Source organism: Physeter macrocephalus, chromosome 12 (assembly GCF_002837175.3).
Source record: "Physeter macrocephalus isolate SW-GA chromosome 12, ASM283717v5, whole genome shotgun sequence".
NCBI classification, from domain to species: Eukaryota; Metazoa; Chordata; class Mammalia; order Artiodactyla; family Physeteridae; genus Physeter; species Physeter macrocephalus.
Window position 1 is genome coordinate 87,048,083 of NC_041225.1, and position 17,791 is coordinate 87,065,873.

Genomic DNA, 17,791 nt, shown 5'->3' on the forward strand with positions numbered 1-17,791 from the left:
ACACACACACACACACACACACACACACACAAAACCCACTATTACAGTACACACTCTTGTCTGCCTGTCACATAATAAGAAAAAATGTCCAATATTTAATAGCTACAAAACTAGAGGATTTTGGGCCACACAAATTACATTGTTCCATAATTTTAAATCATAAAAAAATACCTTTCTAGTATTATCAGATGATCTGTTTATCATTTTATTGGCAGTCATACTAGCAATTATATTAACAGATCTTCTAATATTGAACCATTCCTGATATGAATTCTTTGTATTAGCATATTATTCTTTTAATATACAGGTACTGCTAAATTTGAATTCTAAGTGAGATGGATTGTATAAGATTGCATAAGATTTCTATCATGTTTTGAAATCAGCATTGAGAATATTATATCTTTCAAAATGTTTCCAATTTATGCAATGACTGATAATTCAATCAGAAAATATAAAAAGTTTTAATTAGTGACATAGAAAGTTAGAAAAATATACAGATTTTTTACAAAAAATAAACACTCAGATATAATGTTTCCTTTTGAGATTTGTTTTGATGTTTAGGTTGTTCTTATTTTTCTTTCTTGCTGATAATGTAACACAATAAATAGTGTCATAAAATAGAATTGGTATCTGTGGCATCAACTACTTTGTCTCATAATGGATAAAAATGGTTCAGTGAGTAAATGTATGTGATGTTGAGTTCTATTTTAATGGTTCTGTTGAAATACAATTCCCATACCATACTACTCACCCATTTAAAGTATGTAATTCAACAGTTTTTAGTATTTTTAATATTTTTGCAGATATGTGCAAACATAACCACAGTCAATTTTAGAACATTTTCTTCATCTCAAAGAGAAACCCTGCCCCTCAAGCTATCACCTGCTTATTCCTCGTATCCACTCCCAGCCCTAGGAGACCACTAATTTCTTTCTGCCTCTGTAGACTGATGCTAAACTATTATTTTTAAAGGGTACTTTTGTCATTTAGTCTTCAGTTCAAAAGAATATACAGTAGATCTACAAGGAAACATTCCATTAAGATTAATTTTCTCCATAGATATACACTTTAATCAGCACATTGTAAAGTGTCCTATTCATGACAATAAGTATGGTTGCATGATGAGGAAAAGAGTATATTTTCCTCCTGAGAGACTCCTATAGATTTGTCACATTCTCAAATGTGAAAAAAACCACTGCTTTGAAAAAAGAAATTATTTGGAAGAAATCTAAGTTTTCTAAAAGAAAAACACCTTTTCCCAGGAAAATAATAAAATTGGTGAAATCAGGGAAATGGACAGATATAAAATAAACAAACAAAATCAAGGACTTCTCTCCCATAGAATGACAGTAATACTAGTTAATATCAGAAACAAACCTTCCTCAAAATACTACCTGAAATAAACCATAAAATACCAAAAATAGGACTTAGATAGGGAACACATAAAATATTTTACCAAAAGATATAAAAGCAAATAAGTGAGAAAAATACATATATTCCTGTTGAAAAATACCAGATGCTGAAATATGTCAATTATCTCCATTTAAATGTGCAGATTTACTGCATATTAACACTATAGGTCAGTTTTAGGGGAAGGTAAGAGGTGGAAGGGATGTGACAAAGTGATTCTCAAATTAACCTAGAAGAATAATGAGGAGATAAATAGTATATTTTAAAAAGAGGATTTTATAGGACATATATGTCATATAAGAAATTAAAGCATACTATATCAGATGTAATAATCAAAACAATGTTGTACTGGTTCAAGACATACAGAGAGAGAGGGAAGGGGGCGGGCAGGAATCAGAGCCTAGAAACAGATCTTAGTATTTATATCACATATTATGATAAAGGTGGCCTTCAAAATAGGTTGGGAAAGGACAGACATTTATGAACTGAATGCTGCATTCCCCCCCAAATTCTATGTTGAAGCCCTAGTGCCAGTGTAGCCTTGTTTGGAGAGGAGGCCTTGGAGAGATAATTAAAGTCAAATGAAGTCATATTGGTAAGGTCCTAATCTGCTGGGATTGGGGTCCTTATAAAAGAAGAAGACACTAGAATACATGCTGAGGAAGGGTCATGTGAGGACACAATGAGAATGTGATCATCTGAAACCCAGGAGGGTCCTTACCAGAAAACAACCATGATGGCACCCTGATCTCAGACTTTCAGCCTCTGGAACTGTGAGAAAATAAATTTCTGTCGTTTAAGCTACCCAATCTATATATTTCATTATGGTAACCTGAGCTGAATAAAACAACAGATTATCACAATAATGTTATTGGAGGTGATGAGTCATTTTCAAAATAAAGTCCAACCTCACACACAACACTAAAATAAACTTCTAGTTTGTGAATTATACGTTAAACAAGTAACTACAGAAATACTAAAATTAAATATAGACAAATAATTACATTTATTTGGAATAAGGAAGACATAAATAGTAAGGTTAAAGATCAATAAATTTAACTCCATTAAAAATTTTAAAACTTCTGTAAAACCATGGAAAAGAAAATTAAAGGTTAGAAACACATGAAACTAAGGAAATATTTACAACCTATATATTAGACTAGAGATTAACATTCAGATTAAAGTTAATGTTAAACATTAACATCCATGTGTTACTAATAAATATAAAATAAAACGATTAAAATACAAAATAAAGGCAATGCATAGGAACAGGAAATTCTAAGAAGATATACAAATAACTAAAAAGATGTGAAGAGATTTTTAATATCAGTATTAAAGAAAAACATTAAATTAATTTCTGACATATAATTTCTGACATTATTATTATATTGGGAATGACTTTTTGTTTTTAAATGTAACTTTCTGCGGAATAAAAGGAATAGGGAAATAGGAATTCTAACAGATGATGCTTAGTGATGCTAAATGGTTCAATCTTTTTGTAAGCAAATTAGCAATACACATCCAGAGCCTCAGAAATATACAGATCCTTTAACTCACTAAATTCACATCTAAGAATTTATCCTAAGTATAATTAATGTGCAAGGATATGTTAATAAAAATATTTACTTCAATGTTTATAACAGCTTAAAAAAACTTTTTTAAAAAGTGTATCAAGTGAATGAATTTTTTTAAATGGTACATTCCTAAAAATGGAATATTATACAAATGCACATTAAAACTAATACAAATTCATTAGATATTAAATGAAAAATACAGCATGTTTTACTTAAAATATATATTGTATATCATGTATTCATACACAGAAAAAGGGGTCTTGAAATTTACATATAAGAAAGCTAATAATAATCATGCCAGGGATCATGGCCAAACTCGTTACTATTAATAATCAATATTTCCTATCTTTTAATAACCATGTTATCTTTGTATAATTTTTTTATGTAAGAGCACGCCATGCAATGGAGGAAAGTAAAGCATTTAAAAAATGGTCCTAGGACAATGGATATACTATTGCAAAAAAAAAAATAAAATGAGATCTTTAATCATACCCTAAATGACAATAAGAATAGGTGGCAATAACTACATAAATGTGTAAAAATCAAGCCATGAAATAGTTGAGACTGTTTTTTAGTCTCAGAACAGGCAGAACTTTTAAAAAATATTTTTAAATGTTCCAGACTTTATTATGATAACACAAGCATATTAATGGTAAACATGTCAGATCAAGTCCTTGGACACATATAAGCAATGGGAGAAATTTTAAAATAAGATAAATATAATCAGATACATAAACATTTAACATTTTAAATACTAAAGAAGAAACCACCAACAAAAATAAAAGGAGAAAAATATTTGCAACACATTCAATAACGACATACCCTCTTTGGTTTCAAACTCATACATTAATCAATCTCCTAGACCCTACCACTTGAATAGCACAAAAAGTATCTCAAAGTAATCACAGCAAAAGGTAACTTATGACTTCCCTACTCCAAACCATCAAAACCAACACTATCATCCAAGGAAGGAAACTATAAACCTAGGCATTACCTTGATACTTCTTTCAACCTTACCTCTTGTATATTAATCCATCAGAAAGTATAATTAATCTTACTTCCTAAAAATCTCTCAAACTCATCCATATCTCTCTATATCTACTATCACCTTGATCCAGCAATCATAATCTATTGTCTGGAATACTAGACTAGTCTACTAACTGTTCTCCCCACATCCATTCTCATCCCTCATCTGTAATTTAGCCAGAACAATCTTTTAAAAATAGAAATCTGACTTTCTCACTCCAATTTACCCTACTCCTGCCCCCAACACACACATACTCACTCAACCCACTGCTTAAAGGGTCAAACAGGTCCTAAATAATATGACACCTACCTACTTCTTTATTCCCACGTCCTACCTTAGTTGCCTAGCTTTCTATGTTTATGTTCTAACCACTCGGGACATCTTTCAGTTTCCTAAAATGGCTACACTCCCTTCAATTATAGATTTTACACATGGTATTTACTCTAGAACACTTGCTAATGACTCGATAAAGAGAGTTGAAGGGTTACGAATGACTTTAAAGTTTCTGGCTAGCATAACTAGATGTATACCAGAGCCATTTCTTGAAATTTTTTAAATACCAAATTATCTTCTATTATTAACTCCTCACTATTATTCCTCAAACACTTCAGACATAAGAGTACCTCAAAGTCCTTGTACTACTGTTCCTTTCACCTGGAATGATCTTTTAATTGATCTTTACACAAATAGTTACTCCTTGATACTTAGATCTCAGAATGCCACTTCAGATCAACCAGTCAAAAGCAGACACCTAGTTGCCCTAATCTATCACTCTATTTTAATTGTCTGCATTGCATTATCACTGTCTGATGTTACTATTTATTTGTTTATTGGCAATCTCCCCAATTAAAATATAACTCTCTGAGAGCAAAGACTTTATTCTTATTCATTCTTGTATTCCCATTGCCAACATGTAATCTTTGTTCAAGAAATATTGAATGAATGAATAATTCAGAGCCAGCATTCTCTGCTTGTAATAAAGTAGATTATCATCAACAATTGATGCTACCATAAAATATATCAATAGATCATGGGAACTCATAATTAAGCAACTTACTGAAATGTTGTAGAGTAAGAATAAATCTGTGAACTCCAAATCAGTATTAATAGGCATTATGAAGGCAATATGGAGTAATGGCTAAGAACATGGGCTCTGCAGTCATACCATCGAGGTTTGAATCCAAGCTCCACCACTTACTGGGTGACATCAGGCTGGTTACTTAACCTCTCTGAGGTTCAGTTCCCCAGACTATAGGGTAAATATAACAACAGCACCAGCCTTATAGGGATGAAGTGAGGATGAAATATATATGCAGTACACAATAACAATATAATAACAATGCCTGAGACATAGATAGCAATCAATAAATGTAAGCTGCTGTTTTCTTATTGCAAAGAGCATTCACAAAAGTGGGCTTAGCGTTAGAGAACATGCAGTTTGAAGTGACTACTTCCATATATCTTTGAAGAAGATGACTCCAAATGGGTGATTTCAAACAATACACATATGATGATTTTAAAGCAGTAGAAGACTGAAGAGCATATAGATAATTAGCTTGAAGTAAGAACTTCTCTTGTGCTTCTTACATACCGAGTGAGTACGGAGTGCTGCGATGGTTTTTGAAAGTGCCATTTCCCACAGTTCATCGATGTAGGCTCTATTTACTAAGCCCTGGGTTGTATGTAAAATGTGATCTTCAACCACAAAAAAGCTAAGATTGAGGAAAAAAGAAAGCACAGCTGTCAGAAATTACAGTTTGACTACTATCATCAGGGGATGACAAACATTAAGAGTTGCCATCAAATTGGAAGTTAATACTAGTCACTTTTTCTTAAAGAAAGCTGTTTGGTATCACAAACAAAATCAGATTTCTTAGACTTGGAATTATACCTCTGATCATGATATCATCTTAACCACTTCTATAGAAATTGGAATTACATTCCTATTAAATGTTAACCATGTTATCTAGAAATTTAAAAGGGAAGAAAAATGTTTATTCGTAAAGAAGGCTAATTTCACTACATTAAAATCAACAGCCCATTAATACATTTTTAAAAACTAATAGAATCTAAAGAGACAATGAAAGTTAAAGCATGCATTTTTTTTAAGAATCCAACACACAAAATACCGAAATAATTCCCCTTATATAAACTTTCTCATCAAAGTATTGAAAAGATATCTTACAAAGGTAAAGAAAAAATACACATATATTTTTTAACATTTTTTTAACATCTGTGGCTTCTTAATTTTTATGCATCTAAAATGTATCTTCAGCTTTCTTGCCTAAATATTCATACTAATTAAAACAATTCTTTAAATAGGGAATTGTTATGATACATTTTAATCAAAGGTATCAATTACATTGCAACAATCTAAACTTGGGGAAAAAAAGAAATTTCATGGAACAATCCAACTTATTTCCTTTTTTTTTTAACTGCAAAGTTACTATTTTGCAATTAGAATAAGCTGCCTATATTTGGGATGTTTATTTGGGAACTGCAATTCCATACTAGTATATATACTCCAGATGAGGATGGCAAACTATACAGTCCATGGAACAAATCTGGCCCACTGCTTGTTTTTATAAACAGTGTTTTATTGGAACACAGCCATTGTCTTTCATTTACATATTGTCTGTACTTGCTTTCATACCGCAACAAAGCTGAATAGTTCTAACAGAAACCGTATGGCCTGCTGAGCCTAAAATACTTTACTATTTGGCCCTTTTAGAAAAAAACTTGCCAACTTTTGCTGATTATTTGGTTCCCTCGTAACAATAATGAAAAAACAGAACATCACATATAATAAGACTATAATTCGATATTTTTCTCCCTTTATCCATAAAAAGGATTCCCCAACAATATAGAATTATGTTCCCCACATAATTCTATGAAACAAATAGACATTCCTTTAAAATCATCAGATATTCAAAACAAATCTTGTCTTAAGAATTTAGAAAAGAAAAAAAATTTCCCAAAGAACACTTGATATACTTTTCCAAGTCTCACAAAAAGCATATAAACTATTGAAAGTGTATAAATTTAAAACACACACACACACAAACACACATATACCCACCCTACAATTTGATTAAAATACTTCCTGTAGCCATCTAAAGTTTCATGCTGCAACAAAGCAAAGAGAAAAAAGTTAATGTTTCTGTTTTGACACATTAAGACAGTTAAAATCAGCTAATTAATTTCTTAAGGCTCAATTCCAAAGACTATAAAGTAAATATAATAATAGTACCTACCTTATAGGATTACAGTGAGGATGAAATGAGACAGTACGTATCTAGTACTTAGAACAATGCCTGACACATAGCAAGCAACAGATGTTAGTTGCTACTTTCTTAATGCAAGTCACATCTAGTGGTCCCAGAGTGACAATTTGGGGCGGGGGGAAGCCCAAATGGAAAATAATTAAAAGATACCAGAGAAGAAAAGTGAAAAAGGGAGAAAAGGAAAGGTGGTGATGCTACCATGTTAGAAGGAGGCTGGAGCACCAAACGAGCCTGTTTTCGCCTCTGTTTTCGGTAGTAGTTCTCAAATGTTTCCCGGGCACCCTGTAAAACAAAACAAAAGGAAATGGGTTGATACATTTGGACTAATTACTCTAGTATTTCATGGGAAATTCCCAGGTCAGGAATTGAGGCAGCCCCACATTTCTCAAAATCTGCTATTTTAACACTGGTAATCTTCGGAAAAATAAAAATAACTATTACCATTTATTGAACCTTACTTACAAATACCAATAGAGATGGATACAAAAAATTCTTAAGAGGAAACTACCAGAACTCAGCCTCCAGCACATCAAAGCTGGTTTCTGAATCAATTATCACAAATTCACAAGAAAGACAAACCAACATTCTCATAGGTTATAACAACAGTTTAGAAAATTGTTCTTTAAAAAAAAACTCACAGAACATTCCAGAATAAAAACTAGTCTCAAATAAATCATGACCAAAAGGCCAAAGGGAGGCAGGAAAAAGGCAGGAGCTGAGAACATTAAGTCAGTCTTCTCAGACAGAATATAATCTAGCACAGGATTAATACCAAAAAGGAAGAAACGAAGCCCTGGAAAGTCTTAGCACACAGTTTCAACTTTTCATTTAGGGTTTCTGGGCTTAAACTGAAAGGTGCTCTAGAGAACAAGAGCTAACTCATGAGCTCTATAACTAGGGTTGAATAGTGTCTTCTCAAAATTCATGTCCTTCCCAGGACCTCACAACATGAACCTATTTAGAAATAGAGTCATTACAGATGTAATTAGTTAAATTAAGATGCAGTCATACTACAGTAGGGTGACCCTTAATCCAATATAACTGGTGTCTTCATAAGAAGAGGAAAATGCTATATGAAGGCAGAAACACAGGGAGAACACCATATGGTGCCACAAGCAGAGATGGGACTGATGCAGCTGCAAGCCAAGGAACACCAAGGACTGCTGGCCACCACCAGAAGCTACAGAGAGGCAAGGAAGGATTCTACCCAGAATCTGAGAGGGAGGATGGCCTTCTGTTATCCTGATTTTGGATTTCTAGTCTCCAAAACTGTGACAGAACAAATTTCTCTTATTTTAAGCCACCCAGTTTGTGGTACTTGATTATAGCAGCCGTAGGAAACTGATATAAGCTCAAAGCTTTTAAAACATGATGCTCCCCATTATTAAACTCTACTCTCAACCCAAGACTTTTCTAAATAAACAAAAGTAGAAAGGGAGAGACAGCATTACACAGTGGTTAAGAGTACTGATTTTAGAACCAAATGATTTTATTCAAACCATGGCTCTGCCCCTTACTAGCTGTATAACTCATATGACTAGCTATATAACTTCCCTTTCATTATTTTAACTTCCACTATTTAACTCTTTACCTTTCACTAATAGATGTGCTATGGTTTACTCATTTGTAGAGATGCCAAACTCATATGGTTGTAATAAGGATTTAGAAGAGTTATAAAGCTTTTAGAATAGTACCTGATAAATAATAACCACTATGCAAGTACTTATTTAAAACATAAATAAGATGAAATCAGTGATGAAACAGAAAGCCCAGCCCATGTGAGTGAACATAAACTCCGTGAAATACCTGGTTCAGTTTTCTTCACCTTCCCAAAAGTCTGAAGAATTTTACTCAACATGACTTCTTTGTTAGATCCCTAAACCAGGAAAACTGTTTAAGGTACTAAATCATGCAGCCTCAAGAGTGTAGCGCAGGCGTTGGCAAATGTTTTCCATAATGGGCAGGATAGTAAATAGGCTTTGGTGAGCCATCCAGTCTCTGATGCAACTACTCAACTCTGCTGCTGTAGTGCAAAACCAGTCACAGACAAGACATAAATGAGTGTGGCTGTGTTCCAATAAAACCTTATTTGTGAAAACTGAAATTAGAATTTCGTATCATTTTCACCTGTCATGAAATATTACTCCTCTTATGATTATTTTTATGAATACCAACCATTTAAAAATGTAAAAGTTGGGCTTCCCTGGTGGCGCAGTGGTTGAGAGTCCACCTGCCGATTCAGGAGACACAGGTTCATGCCCCGGTCTGGGAAGATCCCACATGCCGCGGAGCGGCTCGGCCTGTGAGCCATGGCCGCTGAGTCTGCACATCCGGAGCCTGTGCTCCGCAACGGGAGAGGCCACAGCAGTGAGAGAGGCCCGTGTACAACAAATAAATAAATAAATAAATAAAATGTAAAAGTTCACACAGGTCATACAGAAACAGGCAGTAGGCTGGATTTCGCCCATAAGTCATGGTTTGATGACCCCTGGGGTAGCTTAAAAACAAAGGTTTTAAAACACTAAAGTTATTATAACTGTATACACCTGAATTTTTCTGCCTAAAAAATGAAAACAAACATTAAGACAGCTATTTCAAGGCTTTCTTAGTCTATAAAGTTAGTGAGGTAGCAAATAATTCTATTTAAGAAATAAAAAGTGGAAACTGCCTGTTGGTTTGTTAAAGCTGTTCCCCACTTGTCACCATTTCACAGCATAGAGGTATTATTAAATGTCAATTACATTCTATACACACTGAATGGCTTTTCATTTTAAGGTTAACAGCCCTAAAGGCCCTTTATTATTTTAGTGTGACGTTACACTTTCAACATGCTTTCTAGCCAAGATACACTTAGCTGAGAATTTAGGGAAAGCCTTCTAATTAGAACACACTATATTAACTTAATTATTTGTTGTAAATGATAGAAAATAAACAAGATGAAATTCTATATAAAAATCAAATCATGAACCTCTACTTAATTCTAAAGTATATATATTTTGCTTTTTCAATAAAATTAAAACATAAGAAAAGACCAATTTATCTAATAGGTCTGGTTTCCCCATTTACAAAAATGAGCTAGATTTTCCCTAGTGGGTGCTAAATAAATTCACCTCTGATTATTCTATTTCTTTTGCCAGTTTTGTCAACTCAATGCTTATAGGAGAAATTTGAGAAATAGAGGTCTGACCAATCCAGTTGAGTAAATGATGAAGTGCCTGCCTATTCACAAATAGGTCAATAGACAATGAACTATAGAGTTCTGCCACTTCAGCCTCAAGCTCCTTTAATCACTCAAATGAAAAAACAAAACAAAACACAAACCAAAAAAAACACCTCAAAAGCTACTGAAGGTATAAACAAATAGATATAAAACAATAGGCAGGCAAGCGAAAAGTTGTTCTGTTTTTCATTTTATGTCATTAGTATGACAGTGCTACAAAGGCTGTATAATAATTAATGAATTAATACACACAATGTCACAGAAAAATTAGTCACAGTGTATATAAAGTGCTTGCCATGTGATAGACACTGAGAATCTCCTCACTGAATATATAGTCTATGGTGGAGGACTAGAAATTAAACAAGCAATTATATTAAAATCCTATTAAAATTATATTAGAATCCTGTGGATTGAAGTGGGATGTATGTCTGCGTGTGTGTGTGTATGCGTGTGCACACGTGCACTTAGGGGGTGGGAGGAATGTTAGAGAAAGATTCTCAGGAAAAAAATGACATTTATACTCATAATTGAAGAATGACTCAGAAGAATAAGCCAGGTAAACAGAAAGGAAAAAAAAATGTTCCTTGTAGAGACAGAGAAGTTCAAAGAAAAAAGGTATCACATATCCCATGAATTGAAAGAAGTTCTTCATGGCTGGAACTTCAGAGTGTAAAGGAGAGGGATGACAACAGACGAGGCTGGAGGACTTTGTAAATCGTGTTAAGCTATTTGGACTTCAACTCTAGTTTTAGACACCTGGAAGTTGTAATATAGTGAGTAGAATAAAGGAAGGGGAAATTAGCTACAAAAAGATCAGTCAGAATCTGACATATATTTAGGAGGCATAAGCCAATTGGATATATGTGGTAAAGGACATAAAGGAAAGAAGGCTGATGTGAGGTTTCTAACCTAGTTAACTAGTTTGGTTGGTGGTGTCATTTAATGAGAGAGGAATCAGAAGGAAATACAGTTGATTATTACCCATGGTTTCCTAATTTGCAAATTTACCTACCTGCTAAAATTTATGTGTAGCCTCAAAATCAATACTCATGGCACTTTCATAGTCATTCAAGGATGTACACAGTGTGGGGAAAATTTTGCATTGCCCGATGCACATGTTCCTAGCTGAGGCCAAACAAAGCAACACTCTTCTTTCTTATTTCAGTTCACACACTATAAACAATTATTCTTTTCATGGTCTATCTAGTGCCACATTTTTCAAATTTTTGTGCTTGTTTAAAAAATTTGAGGCATAATTGACATAACATTATATTAGTTTCAGATGTACAACTTAATGATTCAATATTTGTGTATACTGCAAAATGATCACCAAAATAAGTCTAGTTAATATCTATCACCACGTAGTTATACATACTTTTTTTCTTGTAATGAGAACTTTTAAGATCTGCTCTCTTAGCAAGTTGCAAATATATAATACAGTATTATTAACTATAGTCACCATGCTGTACATTCCATCCCCAGGACTTATTTATTTGATAACAAAGTTTGTACCTTTTGACCACCTTCATCCAATTCCTCCAACCCCTACTCCCTGCCTCTGGCAACCACCAATCTGTTCTCTGTAACTATGCGTCCAGATGGGTTTTGTTCATTTATTTAGGTTCCACATATAAGTGAGTTACAACAGAGTATCTGTCTTTCCCTGTCTGACTTATTTCACTTAGTATAATGACCTCAAGGTCTACTCATGTTGTCACAAATAGAAAGATTTCTTATTTGAAATATTTATATGACTGAATAATATTCCATTGTGTATATATGTACCACATCTTTATCCATTCATATATTGATGGATACTTAGGTTGTTTCCATATCTTGGCTATTGTAGATAATACTGCAACGTGGGGATGCATTTATCTTTACGAGTTAATGTTTTTATTTTCTTTGGATAAATGCCCAGAAGTGGAATTCCTGGATCATATGGTAGTTCTATCTTTAATTTTTTGAGGAACTTCCATACTGTTTTCCAGAGAGGCTGAACCAATTTACACTCCCACCAACAGTGCAAGAGGGTTCCCTTTCCTCCACAACCTCACCAACACTTGTTATTTCTTGTCTTTTAGATAATAGCCATTCTAACAGGTGAGGTGGTATCTCATGGTGATTTTAATTTGCATTTCCCTGATGTAGAGCTCACTTTCATGTATCTGTTAGTCACCTGTGTGTCTTGCATTTTTGTGCTTCTTGTTGGTGATTTTGCTATTTAAAATGAACCTCAAACATAGTACTGAAGTGCTATCTGGTGTACCTAAGCTCAGAAGGCAAGATGTACTTTACAGAGAAAATACATTTTAGATGAGCTTCATTCAGGCATGAGTTATAAAGTTGAATTCAATGTTAATGAATCAACAATAGGTATTAAATAAGGTATCTTTAACGAGAAACACAGGTAAAACAAGGTTATGAGTTGATTGGCTGATGAAAATGTTGTGATCAGAAGCTCACAGAAACCTAACCCTGTATTTCTCCTAACAGCAATGGTCCAGTATTCATTAACTAAGTGTTTACAGTTTATATTGGGTTGGCCAAAAACTTCATTCGGGCTTTCCATAACGTCTTACGGAAAAAGCCAAACGAAAATTTTGGCCAACCCAATAGAATACAACTACCATGAATAATAAGAATCAAATGTATTTGGACAGACTGATAATAATGACTTCCATATTGGACATGTCTGGCTCTTTCTTGTAATCAATATATAACTTTTAATGTCAATTACTTAGAGAAGATTTTTCTACTACTTGATTTAAAAAGGAATGTTTTGCCTAACATATAACCCTCTTTTAATTCTTTGCATAGCAAATATCTTCATCTGACATTATGTTGTTTATTTGTTTATTGTCTAATTCCTTTCACTAGGATGCAAGCTCCATGAGAACAAGTTTCTTGTTTGTCTTATTTTTTGCTGTGTTCACAGCCCCTAGAACAATGTCTGGCACATGATTGGCATTCAATATGCATTCGTTTGAAAATTGATTAAAAGTATGAGTAAAATATTAATTGATATTTTAAGATATCATTTTTATGTTATATTTACACTTTATCTGCTATGCAATAATCACTTCTTTATAATTATTCCTATTCATGTCACTCTGTTGTTTTTCTATCTCTATTTATTCTTTTAAAGACTTTTGTTCCTATTTCACAGAGGTTATGTCTTCCTCATATCAAACAAATTTCTAAAATTTCCTTTTGGTTCCTTTATAAAATCATTTTTACAATCATGTTCCCTCTGAATTTCTAGGATGATGTTCCTTGTCCCTTTTTAAAAATAAATTTATTTATTTATTTATTTATTTATGGCTGCGTTGGGTCTTTGCTGCTGCGCGAGGGCTTTCTCTAGTTGGAGTGAACGGGAGCTACTGTTCATTGAGGTATGCAGGCTTCTCATTGTGGTGGCTTCTCTTGTTGCGGAGCACAGCCTCTTACGTGCATGGGCTTCAGTAGTTGTGGCATGCAGGCTCAGTAGTTGTGGCTCGCGGACTCTAGAGCGCAGACTCAGTAGTTGCAGCTTAGTTGCTCCACAGCATGTGGGATCTTCCCAGCCCAGGGATCAAACCCAAGTCCCCTGATTTGGCAGGTGGATTCTTAACCACTGCACCACCAGGGAAGTCCCAGTCCCATTTTATTCAGTATGTTTTCTCAGATCTCATATTTTGTTTTATATTCTTTCATTTTCCCAATTGCTCTATCTAGAACAAGAAGAGCCCCTTCTAGACTAGTACTTTCTTCTTGGTTTGTGGTTTGCCTTTGGCCAATTCACCATTCATCTGGCTATAGATCTAATATCCTTATGGAAGTGGCAATTTATAACAGGTACAAAGCTGTTTCAAAGGCCATCCACAAACTAATGCCAGTGTCTAGCAAGAACTGGCCTACTAAGTTTCCATGAAATATGGCTGAACATTCTCCTACCATACAGTTCCCAGTGTTTTAACTCTCTGAACTTCTTAAACTGAATGAAAACCACAATAATGTAGGCTTTTCCTATCTGTGCTCTTGTACAGCACTATTACTTTGAGTATTCTCCAGCACAGAATGAACTGTGCTGCCAACCAAGGTCCCTCTCTTTCCCCTCATCCCACATTCTGGTAGCACTAAAAAGGAGAATCCATGCAGTAGAGGGGTGAACAACCAATCTATTCGTCAATTCAGGATTGTACTTTCAATCCAGAAGGCATACCATAGAAAAGGGATAAACTGTCTTTTGACTTTTAAGGTTTGCTCTGTTGATGACAGCAAAACACACATCACTCAACAGCTGGATTTCTCAATCCATTCTATCAGCTCTGAACGTAGAGAAAATTTATTCCAATTTGGACAACGTTGTGAATTATCAACCGTATTTATCAATGAATATTGTAAATTTTCAGACTTTAATACATTTAAAGTATATTAGTAAAAGTTAAGAAAGACTTAGGTTGGCAGACAGACCTTCAAGATAGCAGAGGAGTAAGACCTGGAGATCACCATCCTCCCCACAAATACACTGGAAATACATCTAAATGTGGAACTACTCCTACAGAACACCTACTGAATGACGGCAGAAGACCTCAGATTTCTGAAAAGGCAAGAAACTGCCCACGTACCTGGGTAGGGCAAAAGAAGAAAGAAAAAAAACAGAGACAAAAGAATAAGGACAGGACCTGCAGCTCTGGCAGGGAGTTGTGAAGGCGGAAAAGTTTCCATGCACTAGGGAGCCCCTTCACTGGCGAAGACGGGGGCTGGCGGGGGGGAAGCTTCAGAGCCACAGAGGAGAGCATAGCAACAGGGGTGCAGAGGGCAGAGCGGAGAGATTCCCACACAGAGCATTGGTGCCGACCAGCACTCACCAGGCTGAGAGGCTTGTCTGCTCAGCCACCGGGACGGGTGGGGGCTGGGAGCTGAGGCTCGACTTCAGAGGTCAGATCCCAGGGAGAGGACTGGGGTTGGCTGTGTGAACACAGCCTGAAGAGGGCTAGTGCGCCACAGCTAACCGGGAGGGAGTCTGGGAAAAAGTTGGGACCTGCCTAAGAGGCAAGAGGCCATTGTTTCGGGGTACATGGAGAGAGACAAGTCAGAGCACCGCCTAAACGAGCTCCAGAGATGGGCATGAGCCACGGCTATCAGCGTAGACACCAGAGACAGGCATGAAATGCTAAGGCAGCTACTGCAGTCATCAAGAATACTGCGTATAAGAACAGGTCACTATTCACACGTCCCCTCCTGGGAGCCTATGCAGCCCACCACTGCCAGAGTCCTGTGATCCAGGGACAACTTCCCTGGGAGAAAACACAGCGTGCCTCAGGCTGGTGCAATGTCATGCCGGGCTCTGCTGTTGCAGGCTCGCACTGCATTCCGTACCCCTCCCTCCCCGTGGCCTGACTGTGCCAGAGCCCCCTAATCAGCTGCTCCTTTAACCCCATCCTGTCTGAGCAAAGAACAGATGACCTCAGGCGACCTAAACGCACAGGCGGGCCAAATCCAAAGCTGAACACCAGGAGCTGTGCGAACAAAGAAGAGAAAGGGAAATTTCTCCCAGGAGCCTGAGGAGGAGCAGATTAAATCTTCACAATCAACTTGATGTACCCTGCATCTCTGGAATATCATCCCAACACTGAGGCTGCGGACTTTGTGTGATTTTATCTGTATAACTTTGCTTTTACCATTTGTCCTAGGGTTCTGTCTGGTGTTTTTTGGTTTTTTGGGTTTTTTTAGTATAGTTTTTAGTGCTTGTTATCATTGGTGGATTTGTTTTCTGGCTTGGTTGCGCTCTTCTTTCTTTTTTTATTACTTTAATGTTTTTATTTTTAATAATTTTTATTTTTTATTTTAATAACTTTATTTTATCTTTTTCTTATTTTCTCCCTTTTATTCTGAGCCATGTGGCTGACAGGGTCTTGGTGCTCCAGCTGGGTGTCAGGCAGGTGCCTCTGAGGTGGAAGAGCCAAGTTCAGGACATTGGTCTACCAGAGACCTCTTGGCTCCACGTAATATCAAACGGCGAAAGCTTTCCCAGAGATCTCCATTTCAACTCCAAGACCCAAATCCAATGACCAGCAAGCTACACTGCTGGACACCGTATGCCAAACAACTAGGGAGACAGGAACACAACCCCACCCATTAGCAGAGAGGCTGCCTAAAATCATAATAAGATAACACATACCCCAAAACACACCACCAGACGTGGTCTGGCCCACCAGAAAGACAAATCCAACCTCATCCACTAAAACACAGGTACCAGTCCCCTCCACCAGGAAGCCTACACAACCCACTGAACGAGCTTTACCCACTGGGGGCAAACACCAAAAACAATGGGAACTACAAACCTGCAGCTTGCAAAAAGGGACCCCAAGAGCAGTATGTTAAGCAAAATAAGAAGACACAGAAACACACAGCAAATGAAGGAGCAAGATAAAAAACCACTGGAACAAACAAATGAAGAGGAAATAGGCTGTCTACCTGAAAAAGAACTGAGAGTAATGATAGTAAAGATGATCCAAAATCTTGGAAACAGAATGGAGAAAATACAAGAAACGTTTAACAAAGAACTAGAAGAACTAAAGAGCAAACAAACAATGATGAACAACATAATAAATGAAATTGAAAATTCTCTAGAATGAATCAATAGCAGAATAACTGAGGCATAAGAACAGATAAGTGACCTGGAAGATAAAAGAGTGGAAATAACTACCACAGAGAAGAAAAAAGAAAAAAGAATGAACACCATTGAGGACAGTCTCAGAGACTTCTGTAACAACATGAAACGCACCAACATTCAAATTATAGGGGTCCCAGAAGAAGAAGAGAAAAAGAAAGGGACTGAGAAACTATTTGAAGAGATTATAGTTGAAAACTTCCCTGATATGAGAAAGGAAAGAGTTAATCAAGTCCAGGAAGTACAGGGAGTCCCACATAGGAAAAATCCAAGGAGAAACATGCCAAGACACATATTAATCAAACTATCAAAAATTAAATACAAAGAAAAAGTAACAAGCAGCAAGGTAAAAGCAACAAATAACATACAAGGGATTCCCCATAAGGTTAACAGCTGATATTTCACCAGAAACTCTGCAAGCCAGAAGGGAGTGGCAGGAAATATTAAAACTGATGAAAGGGAAAAACCTACAACCAAGATTACTCTACCCAGCAAGGATCTCATTCAGATTCAATGCGAAAATCCAAAGCTTTACAGACAAGCAAAAGCTAAGAGAATTCAGCACCACCAAACCAGCTTTACAACAAATGCTAAAGGAACTTCTCTAGGCAGGAAACA

General features: G+C 35.7%; 1 protein-coding gene across 10 annotated transcripts in view; it reads right to left on the bottom strand.

Moving 5' to 3' along the window:
- The window catches only part of EXOC6B (exocyst complex component 6B), a 735,227-nt gene that overhangs the window by 375,237 nt on the left and 342,199 nt on the right, over positions 1–17,791 (bottom strand). For all 10 annotated transcript variants that reach the window (XM_055089243.1, XM_024133527.3, XM_055089241.1 and 7 more), the window contains 3 exons: positions 7,494–7,577; positions 7,091–7,137; positions 5,603–5,723 (listed from right to left, as the gene is read on the bottom strand). In XM_055089243.1, the coding sequence (XP_054945218.1) occupies positions 5,603–5,723; positions 7,091–7,137; positions 7,494–7,577 (252 nt within the window). The remainder of the gene's footprint in view (positions 1–5,602; positions 5,724–7,090; positions 7,138–7,493; positions 7,578–17,791) is intronic.